Source organism: Molossus molossus, unplaced genomic scaffold (assembly GCF_014108415.1).
Source record: "Molossus molossus isolate mMolMol1 unplaced genomic scaffold, mMolMol1.p scaffold_m16_p_4, whole genome shotgun sequence".
Lineage (NCBI taxonomy): Eukaryota > Metazoa > Chordata > Mammalia > Chiroptera > Molossidae > Molossus > Molossus molossus.
This window is the reverse complement of record NW_023425377.1, coordinates 40,052,672-40,067,796: the sequence shown is the minus strand read 5'-3', so window position 1 is coordinate 40,067,796 and position 15,125 is coordinate 40,052,672. Positions and strand designations below refer to the sequence as shown.

The 15,125-nt window shown below is 41.7% G+C and overlaps 1 protein-coding gene across 2 annotated transcripts in view; it reads right to left on the bottom strand.

Moving 5' to 3' along the window:
- The window catches only part of CDKN2AIPNL (CDKN2A interacting protein N-terminal like), a 29,264-nt gene that overhangs the window by 12,785 nt on the left and 1,354 nt on the right, over positions 1-15,125 (bottom strand). The window contains exons 2-3 of one of the 2 annotated variants that reach the window (XM_036281628.1): positions 14,873-14,972; positions 8,998-9,501 (exon numbers count right to left, since the gene is read on the bottom strand). In XM_036281628.1, coding sequence (XP_036137521.1) covers positions 9,490-9,501; positions 14,873-14,972 — 112 coding nt within the window. In that variant the 3' untranslated portion in view covers positions 8,998-9,489. Of the gene's footprint in view, positions 1-8,997; positions 9,502-14,872; positions 14,973-15,125 lie in introns of those variants that run through there. The other variant, XM_036281627.1, reaches the window with a different exon arrangement.

Sequence of the window (15,125 nt, the reverse complement as noted above, 5' to 3'; positions counted from 1 at the left end):
AGAACAGATTCCTTTTTTAAAAAATCCAAGATGTATTTATTGGGATGGTTCCCACTCAATTTGGGGTGCTTTTAGTGCTGCTTCCTTCTAAAGGAGCATTCTTCTGAAAGCCTTGCTTTTCCTCTTGTAGACTGGCAGAGGACAGTGGAGCAGCCAGCACACAAAACTACCGTTTGTGCAGGACTAAAGATGGTGGTGATTTTATAGCATTTCAGATCCATGAAGTAGGAACTGGGCACTGCACCAGCTGCTTCTTGTGTTTCTTCTCTTCTGGAGAGGGATGAAGGGGAAATTCTTAGCAAGAGGCACGTTGTTGTGGGGAAGTCATCACTGCCAGAAAGGCCAGAGTCCTGTTTTTTTTTGGTTGAGTATCAGATGTAAACTTTCAGTTTACAGGATTATGTCATATAAAAAAGGTTTACTTTTAAACTCGACACAAATTTTATAAATGGTATGGCAAGAAGCTAGACCTGACTTATTTAGGTGTAAAGGTGGATTCACGTTAAAGTTTAAATGCATTTGTGATGCAGTTCCTCTGTATCAATACTTGTAACACTGTGCAAGTCACTATTCTTGAGTACTTTGACATATTATTGCATATCAAACTCAGTAATCCTTTGAGGTGTAGGCATCAGAGATGAGCAAACTAAGTACGAAGAGATTGACTAGCTCAAAGTCAACCAGCTAGTAAGTGATAGAGCTGGGATTTGAACCCAGGCAATCTGGTCTTTCAGCCAGTAACTATACTATCCCTTAAGAGATATTAAGGGATTGAGTTTAGTTTTAAAAATTTCACTGAACTTAAATATTCATCCCAATTTATAAAAATACTTTTATTGATTTATAGTTATATACAGACTAGTATCTATCCAAAGAAAAGGTTTTCTTGACCACCATTGTCCACCTCTTTTTTTCTAGTATAAAGTCTGGATATAGGAACACCTTCAGGTCTCTGCTATAAAGGACTATGACTTAGCAATAGACCAAAAAGTTTCCCCTCCCTAGAAATATCCTTGAGTCTTCACACCCCACACCCACCAAAAAATAATTTCTGTGAATATGATTAACTTCCAGAACTGATCTAAAAATTCTTATATAGGTTGAGGGGAGTGGGGGCCTGTTAAAGGTGCCTTATTTAGTAATCTTTTGTGCTCAGTAAGTAAGGTTAGTTGTCTACTTAGTTTTTCATTTAGCACTTTTAAGAGAGAACCCTGGGGCTCGTAGCACAATTTAGTTATGTCTAAGGTAAGGTATTTTGATCTCTCAATTCTCCCAAGTTTTAAGAGCAGAGACCAAATTTTTAGGTCTTGGTGGTGGTTATTACAATTTCTGCTGCATTCAGCAACACAGAGTTCCAAAGGAATCTGTTGTGTGAGGATTATGTATGTTAATAGAAAAGTCATTGGTTGGAAAGCTATTAAAAGTAAATGAAGCCCTGGCTGGTCTTGCTCAGTGGTTAGAGCATCAGCCTGTGGACTGAAGGGTCTCAGGTTCAGTTCTGGTTAAGGCACATAACCTGGGCTGCAGGTGTGATCCCTGACCCTGGTCTGGGTCATGTAGGAGGCAACCAATCAGTGTGTTTCTCTCCCTCCCTCTCTTCCACTCTGTCTAAAATCAATGAAAAAGTATCCTTCGGATAAGAATTAACAACAAATATAAATAAATGAAATTGTGTGTAGGACAGGGACCTTGTACCAAGATGTACACTCATCAGTTCCCATCTAGTTAGGAAAAACAGCTATTATCAGATAAGGGGAAAGATTAGTTATCTTAAGTTATTTTAGTATAAAACATAGAAGCAAAATCTTGTTGAGTTGACTTTTTTCCTTGTATTTCAAAAAGAATACAGAAGTATGTGCCATTCTTTCAGTAATTTCTCCCCATCAATCACTATAGCTTTTTAAAGCAATTGTGTTAGTAATGTCTCGAGGTTTTGAAGTTTCCTGTTCATAGCATAGGCTAGGGCTTTTATTTAGTTGGGCCAAAAAGATAAGTGAGGTGTGCCCTTTACAAACCTTATTGGGTACATCACTGTCAACAACATTAGCTCCTTGCTGGTTGAAATCAAGAACCCTGGAAAGAAGGGTTCCAAGCTTCCTCTTTGGCATATGAAGGATTCGGACTTGGGTGAGATCCCCCTCCACAGACTGATTTCAGGAACTCTGTCACTGACTGCATGCTAAAGCTTGGCCACATGATGTTCTTGTTTGTGACTTCTGGAATCTCATGTTTGGGAAGACTGTAGTATATAGCTAATGTATTCTGCTAGAGGAAGCAAATAACCTTTTACCTGGTATAGAGGTCTTTACATGGTGATGGTCTTAGTTACAAGTGTGATGCTTCTGTAGTCTTTGGAGGAGATTAGCTGAACTCAAGTCTTACCTGGAAGGCTAGGATCCTTAAAGTGACACTGAGTTGGGAACTGGTATAGAGAGGACCAGAGCTTATCTATATGAAAGGATTTCCTCAGGCTCCATCAACCTGAACCATTTAGTTGTCATTCTTCATAGAATGCAGGGGGAGTGTGGTATCTCTAAGACTGCCAAAATGCAAACCTATGTCCACTTAAGGTAGATCTCTTAATAGTGCTTCCTGTCTGAAGCCCGAGGGATACAGTTGCCCTGTTCCCTTACCCTTTTCCAAACAAAGCCTTTTGTCAAGAATACCATATCCCACCAGCTTAATTGGACTAGCAAGATAATGTCACCTGCAAAGTGGCTTGCTGCTCTTTTAGCTGTTTTTTGTGTGTCTTTTTACAAAAGTGATTTGGGAGGTGGTGGTGGTGGTGGTGGTTAATCCTCAACCAAGGGCTCTTCCATTGACTGATTGATAGAGAAGAAGGGAGGGAGGGAGAGAGAGAGAGAGAGAGAGAGAGAGAGAGAGAGAAACAAACATACATCAATGTGAGAGAGGCACATTGATTGGTTGCCTCCTGCACCACCTTGACTGGGGTCAGGGATCTCATCTGCAACCCAGGTATGTGCGTTTGACCGAAATCAAACCTGTGACTTTCATTCCTGGGCCGACACTCTAACCAGCCAGGGCTGATTGGGGGATTTATTTATTTATTATTATTATTTATTTATTTATTTTTTATTTATCCTCACCCGAGGACATTTTTCCATTTTTTTTTGTTGTTGTTGTTCAGATAGAGGGGCAGAGAGAGAGAGAGAGAGAGAAACATCGACGTGAAAGGGACACATCGAGTGGTTGCCACCCACACGACCCAGCCAGGGTCAGGGACAAACTGCAACCGAGGTATGTGCCCTTAGCAGGAACCAAACCTGGGTCTCTGGACTGCAGGCTGACACTCCAACCGCTGAGCCAAACCGGGGGGATTTAAAGTTTTTGTGTTGGTGCTAGTACAAAGACAAGAAACTGGAAGCTGCTTGGCATGATAAACCATCCTGGGCAGACAATAAAAAAGAAGTGAAGCCCATTTCATCAGCTTCAGCTAAAGGTAGGAAAGCTAGATTAGTAACCTTTGTTGTGTTATAGTGGGCTTCTGGTTATAGGCATGGGCACAGAAGGCTTTGGTTTCAGGTGGAGACACCCTGGAACATCATCTGGAAGAGACTGTTAATCCCAGGGGGTGGGTACAGGGATCTTTTTCAAGCCAGAAAGATCAGCAAAGGCAGTACTGGGGCCTGGTGGTGGTAAGGTTGATGAACCCATCTGTTCAGGCAGAAAGTTCTCCCTGGCTTTTGTTAGCCATTGCGTGTTGTTGGTTCTTTGACAGGGTCTGGGTATTCTTGTACACAGAGCATCTCAAGACCACAATCACCATGGCACCCTCTCAAGACCAAGTCTGAGAGATCAGACTGGAAGAGCAACATCTAAGTATCAAAAATTGGAACATAAAGCCAAAAACTGGAAACTGCTTTCCAGATAGCTTCTGGCAGTACATGCACAAACCTGGACAAGGGGCCAGTAAGCCAGAGGACCTCCAGGGTCCACGCTCCAAATTCTCGGGACAATTTTTAAATTAGCACTTGTTTTTTTGTTATAAAAGTAGCACATAGTCATAAGTAATTTGGTAGACAGAAAGGTAGAAGGAAGCATGAGTCATTGTCTCACCACCTGAGAAGTTGAAAACAGCTGGTTTAAGAGGAAGTGGGGACTGTAGGTCCCAGGTGGTCCAAGCCCAACTGCTTCAAGTTGTCAGGGTTAGCCTGTTACATAATTAACTGCCCCAATGCTGCCTTTGCTGATCTTTCTGACTTGCAAAAGATCCCTGTACCTACCCCCTGGGATTAACAGTCTCTTTCAGCTGATGTTCCAAGGTGTCTCCACCTGAAACCAAAGCCAGTTAACAGTTAACTAAGAGCCAGGTACCATAATTCACACCAAGTGATAAGGAATCTAGTCATTTTACAGGGTGAGGCTCTAGGGCACATCTGCCAGGCAGCTGATGCTAGAGCAAAGGCCGTGTTCACAAAAAGAGCATACCTAGCAGCTTTTGCAATCCCTAGACCCTTGGAGGTAGGTGGTGCAGGAGTACCAAGGCACCCAGTATTAGGGGAGAACTTCAGTGGACACACAAGCTCAGGGCAAGGCTGACCCCTTTCCTCCGGTTATGCTTCTGCCCCACTCTCCAGAACAGCTTGACATTTGATTGGCTCTGCATTGTTCAGTGCCTGCTGCTGTTCATTGACAACATATCTACTGAGTCCCTAATGGATGTCAGGTTACATGTTAGGCTCTGCTCCACAACTTGAATGGAAAATGCATGCCCTTTTGCAGCCCTGGGGATGGAGCCTGGTCCGGTGGGGGTGACTGTGGGTGCTCTTTTTTTTCATGTAGATTTAAGTTGGTTGGAACATTTCCTATATTCCCAGCTTGGCCTCAAAGGGAAAGTAGGACAAGAATAAAACAGTTAACTAAGTGCCAGGTACTTTAACAGACATTCGTTTTTTCCACTGAATCCTCTAGCAAAGATTCAAGTAGGATTATCCCCACTTTGCAGATCCCTATCCTGAGGTGAAATAACTCAGGAGGCATCTACTAGTTCACATCTAGGTTCAGTTAAACTTTTTTTTATCCTCACCTGAGAACATTTTTCCATTTTTGTTCAGATAGAGTGAGTGGGAGGGAAAGAGATAGAGAAACGTCGACATGAAAGGGACACATCGAGTGGCTATCGCAACTGAGGTACATGCCCTTGACTGAAAGGATCAAACCCACAATTCATTGATGTGCAGGCCAACACTCTAACCGCTGAGCAAAACTGGCCAGGGCTCAGTTAAACATTCTTAATAGAAGAAAATGTCAAAGGGAAAGGAAAATGAAGCCCTTAGAGAATGATATTTTGGTGCTAGCATTCACATCAAAGTAAGGGCTTTAGTCCCACAGTTCAAGGTGGACCTCCCATTACTAAACCAGGGGAGTACCAAGACTTGCCTCGGGCCCCTAACAGCATCTTCCTCTCAAGCAAATAGGTTGGAGGACCACAGTCAAGGATATTTTTGGTTTATTAACCTACTTTTCCTAGAAAGATGAGACTTGGGCTACAATTACCAGGGTTGTATTAAAGAGGCACCCTTTTCTGACAGCACTGTTAGAAAAAAGCTCTGGTTCACATGGTCTGGAACAGATAAGAATGTACTCTAATGGAAGCTTATAGTCTCGATTTTTACTATTTGATTTCCAAGGGTATCTGTTCAGATGTTACCCCACCTCCTCAGCTGGTCCTCTTGTCCTTAGTCAAGGTTTCAAGCCCATTCCATGTCTGACAGGAACACATGCAAAGGACTCTGCCCCTACTGCTGGCATTGTGAGAAAGCCCAAACCAAAAAGAGGGCAGCCAACACTGCCTGCCACCCCTAGCCCTGGGAGTTACGACTTTAAAGGGACAACGTGAACTCTTTTGTTTTTTGCTTAAATAAAAAAGAGGCATTGCTTGCACTCTATTTTAATGAAAAGCTAGCCATGTGAAATTCTGTTTCCCCACAAAGAATTTTTGTGTGTGCCCTCGAGAGCAGAGAATTTTTAGTGTGCACTCAGTATTTGTTGAAGGAAGCAATTTCCATATGACTGAAGTTCTAAAACTTTTGCCTCTTAAGATTTGTGTTTCCTCTTATTCCTACAGAATCAAAAGATGCCCTAAAATGATGAATGACTAGATGACAGACCTCTGACCTAGAAGTTGACAGTCTTTCCAGACAAAGGGTACTCAGCAGAGAATTTAGAGCTGGACAGCTAGGAAACACTAAGTTACCTGACATGTAGGGTAATAGAAATCTCATTTCAGATGCAACATTATTTTCATGGCCATTTACTACCACAGATAGCAAAGTTATCAGAGGTGGTTATAGAGGCACTCTCACACTGCCTATGGAATAGATAAGCCACAGGTCCAAATGGATACCTTTCCCCTGCAAAGGTAGAGGATTGGTCAGCTGGGCCCACAGACTCTAACAAATGTTTCAAAAAGCAATTTTCTGGATAACATGAAAGGGTGTCATTGTTAACTAAACACCCTAAACTGTTCTTGTGCTTCTCAGAATGCATATGTCTTTAACAGAAAAGATCCTCTCCTAATCATTATTTGAAGGTAATATTCACCATGTCCCTTCCTAAGATCTCACTTGATCCTCACCCATCTTGGGCAGAACCTTGTATAAATGAAGAGGCCAGTATCTTGTAGCTTAGATCTGGTGCAAACTGTTTGAAAGCTAAAAGTGGGCCTGGCTGGTGTGGCTCAGTGGTTGAGCATCAACCCATGCACCCAGAGGTCGCCAGTTTGATTCCCAGTCAGGGCACATGCCCAGGTTGTGGGCCAAATTCCCAGAGTGGGGCATGCAGGAGGCGGCCAATCAATGTTCTCTCTCATCAATGTTTCTCTCTCCCTTTCCCTTCATCTCTCTAAAATCAATAAAGAAAAAGAGAAAAAAAAAAGGCTAAGAGTAGACCATTATACCTACACCACAAGGAGTGCTGCAATGCAAAAAATTAGATTTCTATTCCAGAAAAACAGAATAAAATGATAAAATACTAGTTAATTTTTCAGGTAAGATAGCTATAGAGGTTATAAAGAAAAGATGAGAAGAAAAAGAGGCTGCTTAAACTGAGGAAATGAAAACCCATTAGAAAATTTGATTTTGGCTAACTAGAAAAGTCTTCAAAAATAAACTGAAGAAGATGAGGGGCGGGTATCAGTCAGTTCACAATTTAAGCTTGCTGTATACAATGGATACATTCCTGACAGGATATTATTAATTTATTGGGATACCATATCTGACAGAGAAAATAGAATCCATCATGAGAAGCCTATGTAAAATGCATTTTAAAAGTGAGTAATCAGCCCTGGCCAGTTTGGCTCAGTGGTTAGAGCGTCGGCCTGCAGTCCGGAGAGACCTGGGTTCGGTTCCCGCTAAGGGCACGTACTTCGGTTGCAGTTTGTCCCCGGCCCTGGTTGGTCGTGTGGGTGGCAGCCACTCGATGTGTCCCTTCACGTCGATGTTTCTCTCTCTCTCACTCCCTTCCTCTCTCTCCCTCCCACTCTATCTGTACAAAAAATGGAAAAATATCCTCGGGTGAGGATAAATAAATAAATAAATAAATAAAAGTGAGTAATCACACTGATTTTTCCCACTTTATAATTTGTTTTTTTAAGCCTCACAAATTTGTACAGATGATCAGAATGAAAGAGGCTAGGCTACATTTGAGGACGAGGCTAAGGCTCATTAAGCAAGTGATTGACCCTCTTAACAGTAAATCCTTGCCATAACTCTTAGTGGTTGATATTCTGTGATTTCCATTTTCAGCAAGGCTAGGGAAGAGAAGTGGCTTGTCCAAGGTTATAGATCAGAGATCATGTTTCCTCTGACTTGGTCAACTTTAGTGGTCACTACAGATTAGAGCTTAAAGCTTCACAGAGATGAGGCCCATCCAAAGTGTGCAGCCTGGCCTTAACCCTGAGCCATGGCAGGAGTCATCACACTTCTCTGCCCCCAGACACCATTCTCCCACAGCCAGCTCTCTCCATTAGCACTTCTGGTTGTTCAAGTACCTGGGTTTACCCTGTTAAGCTAAGGCAGGATCCACTGTTTTATTCACTATCCCCGCGACCAAGCAGCGTGAGTGAATCCTGCTGTGATTGGCTATTACATTGCTGCCCACTAAATGATGTCCTTTTCTCAGTATTTATGCCTGGAGATAAGTACTTAATGGTGGATACTAAGTAGGAAAGAGGAACAGAGAGAGGATAAAGAACAGATACATTAACTAAAAGGGTGAAATTACTACCAGAATTTCAGAGCAGGGCAGCACTGCAATAATTTTTTAAAAAAATAATTTGACCACTTTTTATTTAGTAGGATAGTGCCTTCAGATATGTTTTTATTGATTTTAGAGAGAGAGAAGGGAGAGGGAGATAGAATTATTGACATTTCATCCATCAGCTGCCTCCACACCCCCTTACTGGGGACTGAGCCCACAACTTGGGCATTTGCCCTGACCAGGAATTGAACCGGGAACCTCTTGGTGCAGGGGTTGATGCTCAACCACTGAGCCACACCAGCCTGGCAATAAAGAATTTCTTGAGGGGCTATGCTCAGCAATTGCTCAAGTCTAGTAGAAGATGAGCCTCAGGCTCCCTCCAAAAAAAGAAAATGTGGGCTTTACTCTGTAGTCAGGAGACCTAGAGAATCTACAGATCAACTGGCTGCCTGAACCAAACTGGAATTTTTTGTCAGTTTTAAAATAAGGTCAGATGTTCTTTTGTAGGCTGCCTCTTTCCATGAGCTCATGGATACCTAAGGCCTATGGTTTGATTCTCATTCTCATGTCTTTTTTTTCCTTCTTTATTGTTGACAGTATTACAGATGTCCCTCCTTTCCCCCCCCCCATTGACACCCTCCTCCCTGCCCCCCCCCCCCCCCCACTTCACAGCATTGTTATCTGTGTCCATTGGTTTATCTCTTCCCACCTCCCTCCCTCTGAGGTTTGTCAGTTTGTTCCCTACTTCTATGTCTCTGGATCTATTTTGTTCTTCAGCTTGTTTTGTTAAATATCTCTCTCATTTCTTTAAAACAGATAAGTGTGTGTAGCAGTGGAAAATAAGGACGATGTAAACTTCAGATAGAATAGGAAATAATGGGTTTGGTTTGCTTCAGTTGGGGGAAGGGGAGACCATAAAACCAGAATCACACTTAAAAAGGTACATTGTTGAGAAATCCAAAGTGTAAAATCCATTACCTGCCATTATTACATCAACATTAAAAACAAATGTATTTTAACAAAAAGTTTGATATTCAAAAACAAAATAAAGGCATGATTTATAAATACATAAATATCCATGCATACTTTTACAATGATAGCTACTGGAAGAATGAGACCTCCTAAAATGCCACTTTCATTCCAACTGTTTCTTTCCTACATGTTGGTAATACCAGGAGTCTTAAGAGAGCTTCTGTGGTCAAAGTCACATTCATCCCAGCCTCCTTTCTAGCCTGTAGCTGATAATGAAAATGTGATGAATCTTCTGCCTTAGCTTTGATGCTGTTGGGGCAGGGGAGAGAGAAAAGGTTATGTAGCCATGTAGTCCAGTGAATCAGATTCATAAATTAAAACACAGCACCGATGCAATATTTATGTACTATCCAGATAGTAAGTAGACTCAGAAATTATTAATATTTTACTACATACAAAAAAAATTCAGCAGAACTCTGACCATACCATCGATTTGGAAGCCAGAACCTAATTTTTTTTGTCTTCTATAATCTATAAATGTTCACAATTCAATGTAATAATGGAAATACTTAAAATATAACTTTTTTCCTGGCATGCTTTGCAATAAAAGATTCTAAAAGCAGAATCAAACAAACACTTATTGTTCTAAATAATCAGCTGAATCTAGGTAGTAATTCACATTTCACATTCAGGATATTTAGGAGATGTGAAGGTTATGTACCTCTGGATTTCACACTATTAGAAACTGTAAATAGTGGCAAAATGAAGCCGTTATTCTTTCTGGGTACTCTCTAGCACCTTTGGTACATTTAAACTTGGCTTTATACAACTTTTAAGCAGGGTGTGAAGAAATTATTTTGGCTGTCACCTTGTATTTGAATGGATTTCCTTAACATTCAGCAGTGTGAATGAATCAATCTGAGAGTCTTTTTAGTAATCAGAGTTTTCACGGTATGACCTATTTCCTAGCTAAGCCTATTGCTTCAGTCTTTTTGAGAAATGTAAAAGCAGCAAAATTCCTCAGCAAAACCAAAATATAAGAAGTCTTTCTCCTTTTAAGAGAATGCAAAATCACCTAAACAAACCACCTTCAGTCCAAGGTGAAGGAGATTATTCCCTAAACTGTCTCTCAGATTTCTGATAAGATAAACCAAACCTACAGCAGCATAACAGATGCCGCTGGTTTTGGCTGCTGCAAGTACGGTTATTACACAAGGTGTTGGCAGGTGACTCACTCACCCTGTACACCAGGCAACAGACTGGCCTGTAGGGTCAGACAGAGCTTTTCTGGCTTCTGGTGGATAAAGGGGAAAAGGCAGCTCCACTGATCATTTATATTGGTGATGCAAGATAAACCTGATTTAACTGATCTGACAGGCTGCAATTTTTAAAAAATACAAATATTTGCCCTGGCCGGTTTGGCTCAGCGGTTAGAGCGTCAGCCTGCGGTCCTGAGAGACCGGGGTTCAGTTCCCGCTAAGGGCATGTACCTCGGTTGCAGTTTGTCCCCGGCCCTGGTCGGTTGTGCGGGTGGCAGCCACTCGATGTGTTCCTTTCACATTGATGTTTCTCTCTCTCTCTGTTCCTCTCTCTCCCTCCCACTCTACCTGAACAAAAAATGAAAAAATGTCCTCGGGTGAGGATAAAAAAAAAACAAAATAAAAAATACAAATATTTGCCACCTTAGAATCATATCCTTCCACCAAGGGGAGTGACTGCTCCATTACCTTACAGCTTCCCAAGACTTGATATAATGTACAAAAAAGAACCTCTTGAAATGCAGATACACTCGTTTTTCTAACTTCTCTTTCACTTTCCATTCTGCCATTTTCCCTCTTGGATAAAAATGTTTTCAGGGGAAATGGACAAGTAATTAAGTCGACAAATTCTTTCCTTGAGCCAATAATGACAGCTTCCTCATCAATCACTCCTCTTTCTCAAGACAGTGCCTTGGAAATATTAAATCTGACAGTCATAGTAATGACACTCTTCCTGAGTATGCTTTGTTCATTTGTTAATTATTGCTCATTAATGGGTAAAGCTGGTCAACCACAAAGGCTGCTGGTAGGTGCCTAGAGATGGCTGTTAGATAAATGAGACTGTTCACTTAATATATTTGTGTTTGAATCTCCCTCTTGCAAAAGAAAAATCATAAATTGCAACTGTCTGACAAGTACCACCAGTAAGAGACCAATACTCATTTCTTTTGTCAGACAAAAAAAGTTGGACAGCCCTGGCCAGTTTGGCTCGGCAGTTAGAGTGTCAGCCCGCGACCAGAGAATCCCGGGTTCAGTTCCCACTAAGGGCACATGCCTCAGTTGGGGGTCATGTGGGTGGCAACCACTCAATGTCTCTCTCACATCCATGTTTTTCTCTCTCTCTCTTCCTCTCTCTCTCCCGCTCTATCTGAAGATAAATGCAAAAATGTCCTCAGGTGAGGATTAAAAAAAAAAAGTTAGACAGACTGCAGAGATGTACTTGTCTCAAAACTGCAGAATAGCCATACTTTAAAGATCTTAAAATTTTAAAATTCTTACTATAAAGATCTTATGTCTCTAAGTCATCTTCACTGTCCAATCCTGAGATATCAACAATGCCAGGCAATTCATTTCCACTTGCTAGCTAGCTTTAAAACCAACTAAACTCTAATTTTAGATGTAAGGATCAATTGTGGGCAGAACTACAACAGACATTTTCAGGTACATGGCTTAATGTCAAGGTTTTTTGTTTTTGTTTTTGTTTTGTCTCTGGGGTAGCAATGTCGCTTAAGGTTTGCCAGCCTCTATAACATGCAAAAACCTCAGGCAAGAGACAAAAGAACCTGTGCAAAGTCCCCATTGGCTCTTTCCAATGGGCTCTCAAGGTGGCCTTCAATGGAGAGGAGACTGCCTTTAACACCACACAAGTCTGTCATGCACACAAATCAGATGACTTGTTCTCAGGATGGGCTGATCTGGAAGAGTCTTAACAACTGGCTACTCTACATACCCTCTAACTACCTCACTTTCCAGGATCAACTGAGTTCCATTTTCAGTGGCATCAACAGTCTAAAATTAAACTTGGTTACTAAGAAAACATAACTTGTATTTGAAGGAAGTTGAACCACATGTAATCCAAAACTGCTATAGAAGTATAGGCTCCCTGCAGGCTTCCAGGTAGTGAGGTGCTAATGATTAGTCTGATGGCAAAGCTGGTTTCAAAGATGCCAGCCAGGTTCATGCCTGAGAACTATTTTCTAGAGGCCAACAGTATGCAATGACAGCATCAAAAATGTACATACCAGGGCAAGGCTCCCCACACTTTTGAAATTCAAGACTCCTTTACAATGTATAACAGTTTACAGAAACCCTTCCCTCCAACACACACACATACACTTCACACTGGTCTATGGGTAATGTCAGGGACATGCATATCAATTACAAAACCTCCTTAGTCTCTCCTGGGGGCTGCAGCCCAAATATCATGAAGTGATGATCTCTAACAGCCTGGAATGACTAGAAAGTAATAGCTACATACAAGAGAAAGAAGTATACTCTAACAGAAAATTGATGTGAAAGATCTTAGGGAGGGCAGAACACCTCTTAGGAGCAAAAACCAAGGAGAGAATTTGACACAAACAGTTAAGAAGTAAATGTTCACCCTATTCTCTGCCTGCCCCTGCCTCAGGTAGTGCACTCAGCCAGCAACTATCCAGCTGCCCCCCGTCAGCCCCAGGAAACTTCACCATTCTGGGACACTGAAGGATTTACCGCCCAGAGATTTTAAAGTACTACATGAGAGAATCCAGTCACAAATTCCGAATTCACATGGTTCCCAGGCTAAAAACAGTAGCCCCCTGTTAACAGCTGATTTTAAAAACAAAATAGCCCCTTGAACACCAACCTGAAGCTATTGATTCCAGGTTCAGATTAAAAAATAAAAAATACTTTTATAGGAAAACTATCTGAAATAAAGTGGTGTGTGCTGTTTGGGGCTGAAGTACTTTCTGGGCAGCTGAGGATTTGATTTAGTTCCTGGTTACCCACACAAAAGGGAACGTCTTCATATGTCCTGCCTTCCAAAACAAGCCCCAACCTGGGGTGAGGCAAGGGCTTACCTGCTTCTGAGGGCAGAACTGAAAAGGAGGCCAGCAGCCTTTTACTTTATTGCTTTGGTCGATTTGTAAGTATTTTCTGAGCACCTTCTCTGGGATATGCCTATACTAGGTTTTAGAGTTAGAAAGACTAAAACTTTAGGTAACACTTCAAGAAGCTTAGTCTCCTTTAGTGAGGCTTGGGGTAAAGTAACAAAGAAACTTTAGGAGACCCAGTCAAATGAGAAAAAGCAATGTCTCGGGGGGATTCTGAGAAGCAGGTGGGTTGCCCAGCCACATCACCTGAGCTTTCTGCCATACAGTCGTCTCTCGCCACTTCGCACTTCAAATTTCACGGCTTCACTCTATCACGGTTTTTAAAAATATATTCATTAAAAAGTTGATCGAGACAGTGAAAATGATACAGCGTGCGCTCGGTTGTCTGAGTCAATTATACACCCCTGTATTACATTTAAATTAAAATTACTGTACGTATGGACTGTAGGCCTATGTATTTGAGCACCCCTGGAATCCTTCAGCACCAGCTGCAACCACTAGAGTCTGGAACCGATTAACCGTGATAAACAAGGGACAACTGTACTCTCCATGGCCCCAGCCCCAGAATCCAGAAACAAGGCTCTATAGGTAACAGCTCACTATGTAAAAAGTCCATGGCCTCATATCAGATTAAGCTATGCAGAACAGAGAACATTATGACGTGTGGACTTTACTCCATCTACATTTCTATCAGTGAGTCAGAGAGGACAAAGATTGGTCACACCCTCACCTGTTGGGTTAAGGAGGAGTTAATGTTACATTACCAACAAGATTTTTTTTTTTTTAATAATCATCACCTGAGGCTATTTTTCCATCCATCTGCACAGTGGGAGGGAGGAAAGTGGAGGTAGAGGTTAAGAGAGAGAGAAACATCAACTGGTTGGCTCCCGTACAACTCCAACCAGGGCTGAGGACCAAACAACAAATGAGGTAAGTGCACTAGACCAGAATCAAACCCTTGACTCTGGTCCATGGCCAATGCTCTAACCGCTGAGCCAAACCAACCAGGGCAACCAACACGATTTTTTTAATAAGTGTGAAACTCGTAACACTCTAGCCAACATTTTCTTCTTTTTTTTTTTTGTCCTCACCCAAGGACATTTTTCCATTTTTTTTGTTCAGATAGAGTGGGAGGGAGAGAGAGAGAAACATCGATGTAAAAGGGACACATCGAGTGGTTACCACCCACACGACCCAACCAGGGCCGGGGACACTGCAACCGAACCCGGGTCTCTGTGGACCACAGGCTGACGCTCTAACCGCTGAGCCAAACTGGCCAGGGCTAGCCAACATTTTCTTTAAAAATCACACAAAGAACTCAAAATAATGTTCCTGGAGGAATTAAAACGCTGAGTTTGTGTTACTCCACCAACAATGCATGATTTATCATACTGAATTGTTATCTAGATATGAAAAGGTTTATACCAATTACAGAGAAATAAAAATGAAAGGGCTTAGTAAACAAGCATTCAGAAAACTATAATACATTACTATAAACACAGGAGCTATTAACTCTATACCATTTCAAATACACTTGGAAATCCTATTTACCTTTTTCATTAATTCACTTCTGGTAGTAAACTGTGGCAGGTCTTCTATTTCAATCCCATCAGCCATTTCCATCACCTTATCTAAAAGGTCTTTGTTGTAACTGCACAATAAAAAGCAGTAAGGTTAAAAACCTTGAGAAAATTACTTGTCACTTTGGGGCTAACAAAAAACTGCAGGTAAAGGGACTGTAAACTCAATTCTCAGAGGACTGATTTGATACTACAAGGGAAATCAATACATGTTCAGCAGCAGG